This window comes from Salmo trutta, chromosome 15, assembly GCF_901001165.1.
Source record: "Salmo trutta chromosome 15, fSalTru1.1, whole genome shotgun sequence".
Classification (NCBI taxonomy): Eukaryota; Metazoa; Chordata; class Actinopteri; order Salmoniformes; family Salmonidae; genus Salmo; species Salmo trutta.
Window position 1 is genome coordinate 21,410,739 of NC_042971.1, and position 14,815 is coordinate 21,425,553.

At 42.3% G+C, this 14,815-nt stretch overlaps 1 protein-coding gene across 1 annotated transcript in view; it reads left to right on the forward strand.

The window, feature by feature from the left end:
- LOC115148615 (alpha-tectorin) overlaps positions 1-13,617 on the forward strand; it is a 29,070-nt gene extending 15,453 nt beyond the window's left edge. Inside the window, exons 12-22 of the mRNA XM_029690661.1 lie at positions 452-651; positions 2,565-2,945; positions 3,248-3,409; positions 3,545-3,669; positions 3,967-4,247; positions 8,741-8,851; positions 9,218-9,420; positions 10,286-10,480; positions 10,909-11,129; positions 11,296-11,396; positions 12,770-13,617. Of these exons, the coding sequence (XP_029546521.1) occupies positions 452-651; positions 2,565-2,945; positions 3,248-3,409; positions 3,545-3,669; positions 3,967-4,247; positions 8,741-8,851; positions 9,218-9,420; positions 10,286-10,480; positions 10,909-11,129; positions 11,296-11,396; positions 12,770-12,873 (2,084 nt within the window). The 3' untranslated portion in view covers positions 12,874-13,617. The remainder of the gene's footprint in view (positions 1-451; positions 652-2,564; positions 2,946-3,247; positions 3,410-3,544; positions 3,670-3,966; positions 4,248-8,740; positions 8,852-9,217; positions 9,421-10,285; positions 10,481-10,908; positions 11,130-11,295; positions 11,397-12,769) is intronic.
- Positions 13,618-14,815: the final 1,198 nt, after the last annotated feature.

Sequence of the window (14,815 nt, forward strand, 5' to 3'; positions counted from 1 at the left end):
TTCTGCACTCCCCTTTCTCACTCAGTAGATGCCCATACCCTCAGGAGATTAGAAGTTAGTGCCCAACAGTGACAACTGATACTTTCACCAAGGTTACATGGAGTTCTCAGTCATATGAGTAAAGGAGAGATGAATCACAGAGCAGCAGCTTTATGTTACCGTCCTGCACAATGACATACAGTACGGTGTCAAATGAATAACCAACTGATATTTTAATTCTTGTTCTTATCTATTCTGCATCTATCGTCCACATTGCACCCAAACTGTAATCTGTCCAGAGAACCAATGCCAGGTAAATGAATCATGTAATCGTCATGTCTGTGTCTCAATCAAAGGCATCCTATTCCCTCTATAATGCTAGCGCACTACATAAGGAATAGGGTGCCATTTTGGACGCAGCCCACATTTTCGTTATCTATATAAAGACATGTTTATTTTTCTCCTTCCCCAGTGCTGACGTGCCCAGCCAACAGCCACTACTCTAGCTGCATGTCAGTGTGCCAACCGCAGTGCGCCCCAGCCCGCGGTCAGAGGGAGTGCACCCAAGACTGTGTGGAGGGCTGCCAGTGTAACCAGGGATACGTCCTCAATGGCAAGGATTGCATTCAGCCCCAGAACTGTGGCTGCTACAACGATGGCAAGTACTATGAGGTGAGTCAGTCACATAGACAGTAGTCTCTCTCCACAGACATTCATATACACGTGACAAGCTAGTTAGCTTAAGATTTCGAATATGGCTTGTGAAAGTACACAGAAAGTACTTAACGCACTCCAGCTATTTTTTGACTTTTTCTGTTGAAAAACAAAACCCTGCGTATAAATACAGTAATGTTCACACACTTAATGGTAAAAATAATATGTTTTGAGGAAAATCATGTTTTTTAGACACAAGTGTAAACTTCATGGAGTAGGCCATTCAAGGAGTTGGTGTGATGGTGCCAATGGCTTTGAAACGTTCTCAGCACATTTAAGGAACTTGACAAAAAAACGTTCATTACTTTAACAGAACGTTTCTTAAAAGTTCAAACATGGTCACATTTTGACATGGGGAATAGTTTGACATTGGGAATGTTCTCAAATTCTTCCAAGAACGTTAACAAAACCTTATTCTGTGGGAATTTCAGTACTTCAGCATAAAGTTTCCTACAGGTTTCCACATGGTTCTATTTAAAGTTATGTTCTCAAATTGTTCCCGAAAATGTTAAGTAAACTTTCCATAAAAACCACAAGAACTTTAGTAACGTTCAGAGAACGTTATAAGAACGTTATTAAAACATATACATTCCGTTCTCAGCATAAACAAAACTATCTCTATCCTCTATCTTGTTAAGTGTTCAGGGGCCCACTAATTGATCACACCTGATCTTAATGAGAGCTTGTTTCCTTTGAAATGGGGTCTGTTTTAAAACACTAAAATTAGCAGCTTTGTATTCGTAAAAAAACATGGCATGCTAGCTCCATCCTGTTGGCACAGTGGACAAATTCAATGGATAGAGAATTTAAGATTATAGGGTTGAATCTCACTGAATACATGTGTTTGCATGATTAATGTGAAAGGAAATTAATTTCCATGTCTCCTATCTGTGCTTGGAGTAAAAAAGAGTTTACCCAAAATAAGCTAGCAGTGTTGTTAAAAGTATTATTGAAACATTCAGTGTAAGTTTTAAGGAAGTTATTCAAAAACCTCCAAATAACCTATAATTTCCATTCTCAGAGTGTTAATTAAACCTCCCAGGAAACATAGCCGCAGCAAGTACGGGTGCTGAGGGTGCAATAGCACCCCCTGAAAAATCTGAAGGAAAAAATAATAATATATATATAATTTTTTTTCTTTCCTCATATATATATATATATATGTCACGCCCTGACCAGGTGAACTCGGGGATATTGGGTCAGGGTGTGTCATGTTAGGTATTTTTCCTTGGTTTGTGTTTTGTTTACGTTTTAGCCTTGTGTAGGCTCTAGGTGGGAAATTCTAGGTTGGGTTCTGTCGATTCCCAATCAGAGACAGCTGTCGCTAATTGTCTCTGATTGGGATCACATTTAAGTGCTGTTTTCCCCACGCTGTTTGTGGGGGTGTTGTCTCTTTGTTTGAGCAAGTAACGTATCGGTATTTTTCTTGAATTTTGTGTACATGTTTAATTCCAGTGTGTTGAATAAACATGTGTTCGCTCCCAGCTGCGTTTTGGTCCGCTTCCTCGTCACCAGGCGATGATCGTTACAATATATATATATATATATATATATATATATATATATATATATATATATATATATTTGGACACACCTACTCATTCATGGGTTTTTCTTTATTTTTACTATTTTCTACAATGTAGAAAATATTAAAAATAAAGAAAAACCCATGAATGAGTAGGTGTGTCTTAGAAGAGCAATACAGCAGTCTGTAGCGCGGGCAAAGTTTTTTTGCACTGATTTATACAGGTAAAATCCCATTGGGATTTAAATCTATTTTGTGAGCAAGGAAAGGCATTTTTTTTATATATTCTAAAATGAGTTCATTAGGTTTGTTTCCTTTCCCCTCCCGCTTGCTATCCCTCCTCCAGCCCAAACAGCTGTTCTGGAACAGTGATTGCACCAAGCGCTGCCAGTGCATCAGCCGTAATCTCATCCAGTGTGACCCACGCCGCTGCAAGGCCGAGGAGGAGTGCGCCCTGCGCCATGGCGTGCGCGGCTGCTTTGCCCAGCGCTCGCAGCACTGCGTGGCATCCGGTGGTGGTGTCTTCAGGACCTTTGACGGGGCGTCCCTCCGCCTGCCTGCCTCCTGCTCCTTCGTGCTGTCCACCAACTGCCACAAGCTACCTGACCTCTCCTTTCAGCTCATCGCAAACTTCGACAAGTGGAGCAGGCCCAACCTCACCACCATCTCCCATGTGTACCTCTATATTAACGAGGAGAATATCCTGATCTCCGGGAGCACTGTGAAGGTGATGGGGAGGGATTGAGGGTAGATTTAATGGATGAATTAAAGGGTGGTTAGATGGTTGGATGGATGGATGAGTGTATGGCAGCAGGAAGATGATTTGGGGTGTCAACAGGTGCATTTTATTTTTGCATCGCTATCATCTGTTTATTTTGGAGAGAATACATGTGAAATATGGGTGTTTTTATTAGTTTGAGGTTGGATGGTGAGTCATGTGTATAGTTACATATATATCGTACAATTATTTGTGTGTGCGTGTACTTAAAAAGTCTGACCACGAGTGCATGCTGTCCTCCCCCCAACCAGGTGAACGGCACTCCTGTGTCGTTGCCTTTTGTCACGGGCCTGATGATGCGCATCTCCACATCGGAGGGCTTCCTGGTCATCGACACGCCGCAGGACATCCAGGTGCGCTACAACCGCTTCAACACGCTCAGCATCGCTATGGGCCAGCGGTTGCAAAACAAGGTTTGTTGTTGTTTTCCCTTATGGTTGGAGAACATTATGTAAGCATTATGTAGAACATTACATGGTTATTGTAAAGCATATTTGGGGTTTTTAGAAAATAACTAAGAGAGCTATAAAATAGCATGTATTATTAAGGTGTGCGGCCTTTGCGGCAACTTCAACGGAAACCCCACTGACGACTTCGTCACCTCCCGTGGGAAGTCGGCCATCAGCGCCCTGGAGCTGGCCCAGAGCTGGAAGACCAATGGCATGCAGAACGGGTGAGGGGGAGAGGAGGCATGGGAAAGGGGGGGCATGGGAGAGATAGACAGTTAGTGGTTAAAGTGACAGTTCTATTTAAAAAATATATATTTTAAAAAACCACCCTATGGTGTTGTTGCTTCCTCAAAGCCATTAAAAAATGTGTTTGCTGGTTATTTAGCAACGCCCAGGATCTCCTAGGATTTATGGAGAATGTAGTGGTGCGAGTTGAAACATATTGTATCATTGGTGCATTCAAAAGCATGGATGGTTCTGCCAAACTCTACCTCCCATCTCTTCACCCTCCCTCACTCCAGCTGTGATGAGACCCAGTACGTGGCTCTGGCCCAGTCGTGTGAGAACACAGCTGTGCTGGGCCTCCAGGGCGAGGAGGGGTGCCAGAAGCTCACCCAGATGAAGGGCTTTTTCCAGCCCTGCCACAGCCTGCTGGACCCCAGGCCCTTCTACCAGTCCTGCTACCTGGATGGTTGCTACAACCACCACAAGGCCCAGGTGTGCGGCTCGCTGGCTGCCTACGCCGAGGCCTGCCGCTCCCTAGGCACGCTCAACACCAAGTGGATTGCCCAGGAGAATTGTTGTAAGGGCACAGGCATGGGGACGGTCATGGGGGCATGGCGCCACTGGCAGGAGAGAATGGGCTTCTGGAAAGGGGTTACAAGGGGAGGTACAAGGGTGAATATTGATAAAACATGATAAAGAATATTCAGAACACCAAGGCCCTCAAATTCAAATCTGGATCTTGAAGCCAACTTCACAGCTTTTTTTTCCCTAATCAGGGACTGGTAGCTCAGCTAACAATTCTGTGGCAAAGTGTGTCAGATATGCAGGGCCGGACTAATAAATTATATATAGTGTGCGTGTGTGTGTGTGTGTGTGTGTATATGTATATGTATGTGTATGTGTATGTGTATGTGTATGTGTATGTGTGTATGTGTATATGTATATATATATGTATATATATATATATATATATATACATATACATATACATATACACATATGTATATATATGTATATATGTATATATATATACATATACATATACATATATATGTATATGTATATGTATATGTATATGTATATATATATATATATATATACACACGCAATAGCCCATCTCAAGATCAGCTACTTTGAAAAACAGTTCTGCTGTTAGCAAAAAATTGGGTGTTGAGAAAAATAAAATCTATTGGTTGTACAGAGATGAGTATTTCCAGCAGTAGGCATTTGCTTTCCAAACGGTACATTTTTCCCGCGATTGTATTTTGAAATCTGCGAAAGAGGCAAACCGACAGCCTCAACCAACCACAGTCAGTCAGAGCTCCCATTCAAGTCAGGAGGACTGGCATCCATAGATGACAGCTCCCATGTATATCAGGAGGACTGGCATCCATAGATGACAGCTCCCATGTAAATCAGGAGGACTGGCATCCATTGCTAGTGTACCCATGAGTTTAACAGTCAAATTGCCAAGGTAAGAGGTTATAAAACCCTTCCATGGATTAAATGTCTATGGCCACAATGCAAGCTGTATATTTAGTGCACATGCTGCCCAAACTGCTGCCTTCCCAATTGTAGGCATACCGGTAACTACCAAAATAAAGGAAACACTTGAGTAAACAAGAGATACAAAGTATATGTTATGGTATTGGGTGCATTTTCCTGGCAAGCTTTAAGACTACTTGTAGAATCTATGCCAAGGCTCATTGAAGCTGTTCTTGCAGCCTTTTAAGACACTTTATGTTGGTGTTCCCTTTATTTTGGCAGATAGAGGTATGTGCTTGTGATAACTTAATCCACAGTTATTTTTTTTTAAACTATTGATCCTCTGGGGCAAAATGATGCTCTCTGGTGTATTTTAAACATTGAGAGCGGGCTCCTGTGGTTGGATAACTCACACAATTGACCAGTCACGTTTATTTATTATGAAGTTTATTAAAAATTGGGGGGGGGGGGGGGTCGGATCCCCATTTACCCACAAGGCAGGGATCCCCATTTACCCACATGGGCTCCCTACCTCCTCTCTTCCCCCGATCTGATGATTAGAAGAGTGGCAGTAGCAAGCTGTCTACACTCATTGAGAGCAGGCTCCTGAGTCCTCCTGTGGTTGGCGGTTGCAGTAAAAAAATATATATACAATACCAGCCAAAAGTTTGGAAACACCTACTCATTTAAGGCTTTTTCTTTATATGTACCATTTTCTACATTGTAGAATAATAGTGAAGACGTCAAAACTATGAAATAACACATATGTAATCATGTAGTAACCAATAAAATGTTATATTTTAGATTCTTCAAAGTAGCCACCCTTTGCCTTGATGACAGCTTTGCACACTCTTGGCATTCTCTCAAACAGCTTCATGATATGCTGAGCACTTTTTGGGTGCTTTTTCTTCACTCTGCGGTCCAACTCATCCCAAACCATCTTAATTGGGTTGAGGTCGGGTGATTATGGAGGCCAGGTCATCTGATGCAGCACTCCATCACTCTCCTTCTTGGTCAAATAGTCCTTACACAGCCTGGTGGTGTGTTGAGTCATTGCCTGTTGAAAAACAAATGATAGTCCCACTAAGCGCAAACCAGATGGGATTGCGTATCACTGCAAAATGCTGTGGTAGCCAAGCTGGTTAAGTGTGCCTTGAATTCTAAATATATCAAAGACAGTCACCAGCAAAGCACCCCCACACCATCCCACCTCCTCCTCCATGCTTCACAGTGGGAACCACACATGCAAAGATCATCTGTTCACCTACTCTACGTCTTACAAAGACACATCGGTTGGAACCAAAAATCTCAAATTTATACTCATCAGACCAAAGGTCAGATTTCCACCTGTCTAATGTCCATTGCTCTTGTTTCTTGGCCCAAGCAAGCCTCTTCTTCTTATTGGTGTCCTTTAGTTGTGGTTTCTTTGCAGCAATTCGACTATGAAGGCCTGATTCACACAGTCTCCTCTGAACAGTTGATGTTGAGATGTGTCTGTTACTTGAACTCTGTGAAGCACTTATTTGTGCTGCAGTCTGAGATGCAGTTAACTCTAATGAACTTATCCTCTGCAGCAGAGGTAACTCTGGGTCTTCCTTTTCTGTGGCGGTCCTCATGACAGCCAGTTTCATCATAGCGCTTGATGGTTTTTGCGACTGCACTTGAAGAAGTTCTTGAAATGTTCCGCATTAACTGACCTTCATGTCGTAATGATGGACTACTGTCGTTTCGCTTTGCTTATTTGAGCTGTTCTTACCATAATATGGACTTGGTCTTATAACAAATAGGGCTATCTTCTGTATACCCCCCGCCCTGTCACAACACAACTAATTGGCTCAAACGCATTAGGAAGGAAAGAAATTCCACAAATGTACTTTTAAGAAGGCACCCTTGTTAATTGAAATGCATTCCAGGTGACTACCTCATGAAGCTGGTTGAGAGAATGCCAAGAGTGTGTAAAGCTGTCATCAAGGCAAAGGGTGGCTACTTTGAAGAATCTCAAATATAAAATATATTTTTATTTGTTTAACACTTGGTTTTGGTTACTACAGGATTCCATGTGTTATTTCATAGTTTTGATGTCTTCACTATTATTCTACAATGTAGAAAGAAGTAAAAAATAAAGAAAAACCCTTGAATGGGTAGGTGTGGCCAAACTTTTGATTGGTACTGTATATATGTTTATAGAACGGGTGGGTCTAATCCTGAATGCTGAATGGTTAAAAGCGCATTCCGGCCGGTGTCTATTCCACAAGTTACCACCGGCTAAATCTATGACGTTAAAATGCCTATTTACTCTGTTCCATCTGACTGGGCAATCCACTGTCTCATCAGCTCAGGCAGGGAAGTTATAAACTTGATCTCCACTGTAAAAAGCATCTAGTCATTATCTCACATTTCTTTTAGACTAGCATTTGGTTTTCAACAGCGGAGATTTGTATTAATCTTGCTGTCTGTCTCTCCGACATTTGCAACATTGTTTCAATATTCAAATTTGATCTTCAACTGTCCCATAGTAATGATCGTGTAGGAGTCGGGATGAGAGAGAGAGGCAGGCAGTGTTTTTCAGCCTGTCAAAATCATGAATGAGCTGGCATCATTTTTATGAATATATACAAAGAAATGTCAATTGAACCATCAGGGACCATCAGGCGACGTCCTAAAAACGTATTTAGGGACGTCCCTCTGACCAAGCTGGGAACTAGACAAAAACCTCCAGAGGACCTTGGCAGAACGTACTATGTTTTAAACTATGTCATTTGAACACAGGAATGTTCTTGCAACGTTCCCATGAAGCGTGTCTAGAATATTCATGTCTTATATTCCGAGAACATCACAACCATGTATGTTTGGTTGTGACGTTGATGGAATATTCTCCAAACCCTCAGAAAAGTAGACACATGAATGTTCTTACAACGTTCCAATGAAAAGTGTCTATGACATTAATATTGAATATTCCGAGAACATGGTAACCATGTTCTGGGCAAGTTCTGTTTGACATTAAGGGAATGGTCTTTGGGAAACAGTCCTTGCACATCACTGGAAGATTCGTATGAAAATATTCGGTAATGACCTAATGAGACTCTAAAGGGAACATTCTCCAAAGTTATGGTAACATTTTTTTTGTTAGCTGGGAGGTGTGTGCAATGAAATTATCAGGTAGGACAGAAAACCAGCAGTACTCCGGACCTTGTAGGGTAAGATTTGAATACCCCTACTTTAAGGTAACATACAGAGTTCCGCAGGGGTAGGTCCGTTATTGTTCTTACTACACATGCTACCAAAGGGCGATGTAAAACACAAAACACGTTATACAATGGTTATGGCTTTCGTTGTTACGCAGATGATAAACAGTTAACTGAGGTGTATGAATTACTTGGGTGTGGATCCAAACTTGAGATATGTACGGGTAACTTGAACTTTGAGCATGCGTTGGTGTCCGTGGGGGAAATTGCAGGGAAATTTGATTTATGTTTCTCTAAACTGAGCATCAGGCTATTCAAGAATGACAGTCAGTTCAGTTGTGTTCTCATGGGTGAGTGTTAGTGGTGTGACAGCTAACATTGTTCCTGGATCTGTCATTAGCAGAATGGATCTACGACCCTTGCGCAGGAGAGATCTGCACCAACAACACGTGTGAGCAGGAGAACGGGGGAGACCTGTGTGGCTGCCCTGAGCTGCCCAACAATGCTGGGGGTGAGTGCGAGGGGGGGGGGGGAGTGGGGGAATCGAGAGAAGGGGTGAGCGAGGGTGGGGCGGGGGATTGATTGTTAGGGCTAGACAAGAATAGAGACAATGGTAGAAATGTCATTTTTTTATCTCAGTCATTTTATTTATCCTACTCGAACTCATTTTGATCAAATCTCTTACAAGAAATACAAATCTCTTACAAGAAATACAAATCTCTTACAAGAAATACAAATCTCTTACAAGAAATACCGTGTTCACTAGGCATGAAATGGGAGTAAACCGTTTGAACACGACTTAAGCCCAAGTCTAGAAACTGAATACTAGGTAGCCACCGTATTCTTATGATTCTCAAGCCCTGTGGTTTTGCGCCAGGCGAAGATGACATAATCCAGGCGGAGGTGACATGTAAGCACGCCCAGATGGAGGTGTCCATCTCCAAGTGTAAGCTCTTCCAGCTGGGCTTCGAGCGTGAGGACGTGAGGATCAACAACCAGTACTGCCCCGGCATTGAGGGAGAGGACTTCATCTCCTTTCACATCAACAACACCAAGGGCCACTGCGGCTCCATTGTACAGGTAATTAACCACAGATTGAGGGTCATTGGATCATTTTTTAATTCTAACCTTAATCATTAGGGGTGTGATAATATATCTGTCCCTGTATCAGTGGTCTCCTTCCACATAAACAAATTTGACAAACTGACTTGTTGGAAAGATGGCATCCTATGACGGTGCCATGTTGAAAATCACTGAGTGATTTTACTTCAGTAAGGGCATTCTACAACCAATGTCGATGGAGATCGCATGGCTGTGTGCTTGGTTTTATACACCTGTCAGCAACTGGTGTTGCTGAAATAACCGAATCCACAATTTTTTTTACATTTATTTTATTTCACCTTTATTTAACCAGGTAGGCTAGTTGAGAACAAGTTCTCATTTGCAACTGCAACCTGGCCAAGATAAAGCATAGCAATTCGACACATACAACAACACAGAGTTACACATGGAATAAACATAACATACAGTCAATAATACAGTAGAACAAAAGAAAACAAAAAGTCTATATACAGTGAGTGCAAATGAGGTAAGTTAAGGCAATAAATAGGCCATGGTGGCGAAGGAATTACAATATAGCAATTAAACACTGGAATGGTAGACGTGCAGAAGATGAATGTGCAAATAGAGATACTGGGGTGCAAAGGAGCAAGATAAATAAATACAGTATGGGGATGAGGTAGGTAGATAGATGGGCCACATACTTTTGTATATACAGTGTATTTAGGCTTGCTTAGATTTCACTTTTTGCAGTGTATCCAAATTGCCAGTAGGGCTCCATGTTACTAGTGAAATCTCTTCAGATCAATAGTCATACTATACCTACTGTAATGACGGTTGTCTGGAATTTCTATCTTCAAAATGTGAACATTTTATTTTCTACCAGTCCAACGGCACACACATCATGTACAAGAACACGGTGTGGATCGAGAGTGTGAACAACACAGGCAACATCATCACCAGGGACAAGACAATCAACGTGGAGTTTACCTGTGCCTACGAGCTAGACCTCAAGATATCCTTGGAGACCGTGCTCAAGCCCATGCTCAGGTTAGAGGACCTTCTTTTTCTCAATACTAGGGTTGCACACTTTCCCAAAATGTCCAGGTTTTCCAGAAATCCCAATTGTAGGATTCCCAGAATCAGAAGGGAATAAGAAGAAAATCTAGAATACTTGAATCAGGTTTTCTGGGAATTTTGGGAATTTTGGGAAAGTTAACAGAATTTTGCAACCCTACATGATGAAATGTAGTCTGAAATATGCATTTATTTTGGTTTTATATCTATACATTTATGTGAACGATAGAGATACAGTATGTGCCATGTCACATTGGACAAGGAGACAAGAGATTGCACACGACCAATGTTTTCCATTCCCTGACTTCCCTCTCTCTATCCCCCCCCCCACCTTATCTCTCTCTCTCTCTCTCTCTCTCTCTCCCAACCTCCCTCTCGCTTTCTCTCTCTCTCCCTCTCTCCAGTGTTATCAACCTCACCCTCCCCACCCAGGAAGGCAACTTCATCACTAAGATGGCGCTGTACAAGAACTCCTCGTACCGCCAGCCGTACCGCGAGGGCGAGGTGGTGCTGAGCACGCGGGACGTCATCTTCGTGGGGGTGTTTGTGGAGGGGGCCGATGAGGACCAGCTCATCCTCATCGTCAATATGTGCTGGGCCACGCCGTCCCGCTACAGCAACGACCACCTCCGCTACGTCCTCATAGAGAGAGGGTAGGCTCAACACCTATGGCCAAAACGGCACCCTATCCATAATCAGGCTCGGAAAATTCTTGCGACTTTCCCAAAGTTTCCAGGTTTTCCAGAAATCCTGGCTGTAGGATATTGTGAGACAACACAGGAAAGGACCACACTAAATTATCCTTCTCTGTTTCCAAAGTTGTCCCAACGTCAAGGACAACACCATCGGCATGGCTGAGAACGGGGTGTCCCTCACCTGCCGCTTCCACGTCACCGTCTTCAAGTTCATCGGGGACTACAGTGAGGTCCACCTCCACTGTGACGTGTCACTGTGTGACCACGAGACCAATGCCTGCAAAGTGGTGAGGAGATCCTGAACACTGCACACTGAACATGGTGGTGACCACCGAACACAGGTTCACATTACATCAGGAACCACTTTAATCTGTCCAGGAAACTGGCCCAAAGTGTTAATATGCGGCAAATGATAACAAATCTAACATATTGTGAAGCATGCTTACAATGGCTAAGCTTACAATGGCTACGTTATTCCACCTTATTGCGTGTGTGTGTGTGTGTGTGTGTGTGTGTGTGTGTGTGTGTGTGTGTGTAGAACTGTCCCCACAACAGGAGAATGTACTCAGACTACAGCGATCACAAGGAGCAGATCCTCACTGTAGGACCCATCAGAAGGCGAGGTATACATCAGTGTTGCCCTAGTGTGTGTGTGTGTGTACTGTATGTGTGTATGTGATAGACACGTCGCCTTAGTGTATGAGTGTGTGTGTTTATTGTCTGTGTCTGATGTCCAACTGCAACATCTGCATGCATTATGTTTGAGTTTGTGTAAATACTAGTATGTGTGTGATTAATAATTTTGTGTTTATGTGTGCATATTAGAGTCGGACTGGTGTGAGGTGGGTAACGGAGGCTGTGAGCAGATCTGCACCAGTAAAGGGATGGGAGCTATGTGTAGCTGTGTGACTGGGATGCTACAGAGGGACGGCAAGAGCTGTCGAGGTAAACACACATCATCCTCTCACATCTATACAATGCTAATAAATAATATGGGTCATTCTACAAATACTGCCTTTAAGGTAGTGTAATTTTGTTAAAAATACATTTATTTCACCTAATTGAACCATTCTGTCATAAAGAGCAACTTCATAACAAACATGTTTCCCATTTCCACTGTCACAAGGGGATTTATGGTTGATTTCAGATAAAATCCTGTTACGATCAACCCTGTTACTTTATTTGGCACTTACTGTACTGTAGTCTTTTTTTTCATCTTTTTTTAAGTTGAACATTATTAAAGAATGTTAAAATTAGGTGAAATGAAAAGTAATTTTTCACCAAGTTACAGATCTCAAAAGGCACCAAAATTGGTGGAACGACCCACTTATACAACAGAATTGGTAACTACTTGTTAATCAAATACAAGATTAATACAAATCAATCTTCAAGAAACAAGCACGTAAATCATTAATACTGTATTGTTACCATTTTATCGTCAACTTTTTAATTAATGCCTGGTTATTTCGGAACCATAATGTAAAGTACCACCAAAAAATTATGTTTGATCCCAAAACCACTGGGGTTCTCTTCTTTCTCATCTGACCTTCTATTCTACACTTCATAAGACGTTCTATTTTTTTATTCCCTCCATGCAGCTGTCAGCTCCAGCGTTGACCTTCGACCCCTTGTTTTCCCTCTGGCTCTTAGCACCGTGGTCTCCGTGCTCCTCACTCACACACACAATTCCCTCTTCTCCTAACCCTGGGCGGACAGTCAGAGAGAGAGAGGAGGGAGAGAGAGACAAGAGAAGAGGAGTATAACACGTAGAAACAGAGGAGAGCAGACATCTACACTTCCTACTCACTGTCACAGAGACTGCCACAGCAACCAATCACAGAGCAGAGAGGCACTTCCCACCCGTTGCACTAAACAATAACAACAACTCACAAGACTGGGGCACTGGATCACAATGGAAAAAGCCCTCCAAAAGAGTCTCTCTATTCACGTATATATATATAGCTAGACAGCAGAAAGTCGGTATATTTCATTTAACAAACAGCTTAGTGAGTTAGTACTAGATACAGTGTTTTGGTTTAAAATAATTGTATCACTATTTATGTGTGAAGTCAGAGGCTGTGTTTGTGAATTGATTACCTGTTCCCTTCTCAGCCCCTGATCCCCTACTCTGAAACTACAGTATGAGTCTCAGTAACATACCAAGTAATGCTCTGGTGCAGTGGTTACCACCTTTTATAGTCCTGTACCCCTTCAAACATTCAACCTCCAGCTGCGTACCCCCTCTAGCACCAAGGTCAGCATACTCTCAAATGTTGTTTTTTTGCCATCATTGTAAGCCTGCCACACACACACACTATACGATACATTTATTAAACATAAGAATGAGTTTTTGTCACAACCCGGCTTGTGGGAAGTGAAAAAGAGTTCTTATAGGACCATGGCACAATTAATATAATAAAAATCTATAATTTTGCTCTTTTATTTAGCCATCTTACATACATTATAAAACTTTATTTGTTCATCGAAAATTGTGAATGAGAAGGGTATGCTTAAAAGGATGCACATAACTCTGCAATGTTGGGTTGTATTGGAGAGAGTCTGTCTTAAATAATTTTCCACACACAGTCTGTGCCTGTATTTAATTTTCATGCTAGTGAGGGCCAAGAATCCACTCTCACATAGGTACGTGGTTGCAAAGGGCATCAGTGTCTTAACAGCGCGATTTGCCAAGGCAGGATACTCTGAGTGCAGCCCAATCCATAAATCTGGCAGTGGCTTCTGATTAAATTCAATTTTCACAGAACAGCATGTTGCAATTTCGATGAGGCTCTCTTGTTCAGATATCGGTAGGTGGACTGGAGGCAGGGCATGAAAGGGATAACGAATCCCGTTGTTTGTGTCATCCGTTTTGGGAAAGTACCTGCGTAACTGCGCACCCAACTCACTCAGGTCACATTTGACATTGTCCGTAAGCTTGAGTTCATTTGCACACAAAAAATCATACAATGATGCAAAGACCTGTGTGTTGTCCTTGTTAATGCAGACAGAGAAGAGCTCCAACTTCTTAATCATAGCCTCAATTTTGTCCCGCACATTGAATATAGTTGCGGAGAGTCCCTGTAATCCTAGATTCAGATCATTCAGGCGAGAAAAAACATCACCCAGATAGGCCAGTCGTGTAAGAAACTCGTCATCATGCAAGCGGTCAGACAAGTGAACATAAAAAAAAACGCCAAATGTCAATACTTTGCCCCTTGATAACCAGCGCACTTCTGTATGTTGTAAAAGCCTTACATGGTTGCTGACCATATTATTGCATAGTGCAGAAAATACACGAGAGTTCACTGTAGTGTCCAAAACGTCTTTCAAGCTGTCAGGCATTCCCTTGGCACCAAGAGCCTCTCGGTGGAGGCTGTAGCGTACCCAAGTGGCGTCGGGAGCAACTGCTTGCACGCGCATTACCACTCCACTATGTTTCCCTGTCATGGCTTTTGCGCCATCAGTACAGATACAAACACATCTTGACCACCAAAGTCTTAGCTGCAGACTAATAATTAATATCAAAGACTTGTTCTTATTCTGTCGATATCGATAGTCTAAAAGTTAACCACGTGGTATGGTTCACTTTCAGTAGAGTACTTGGATGATAAAACCTACTGGCCCACTTCTCGCAATGGAGTGGA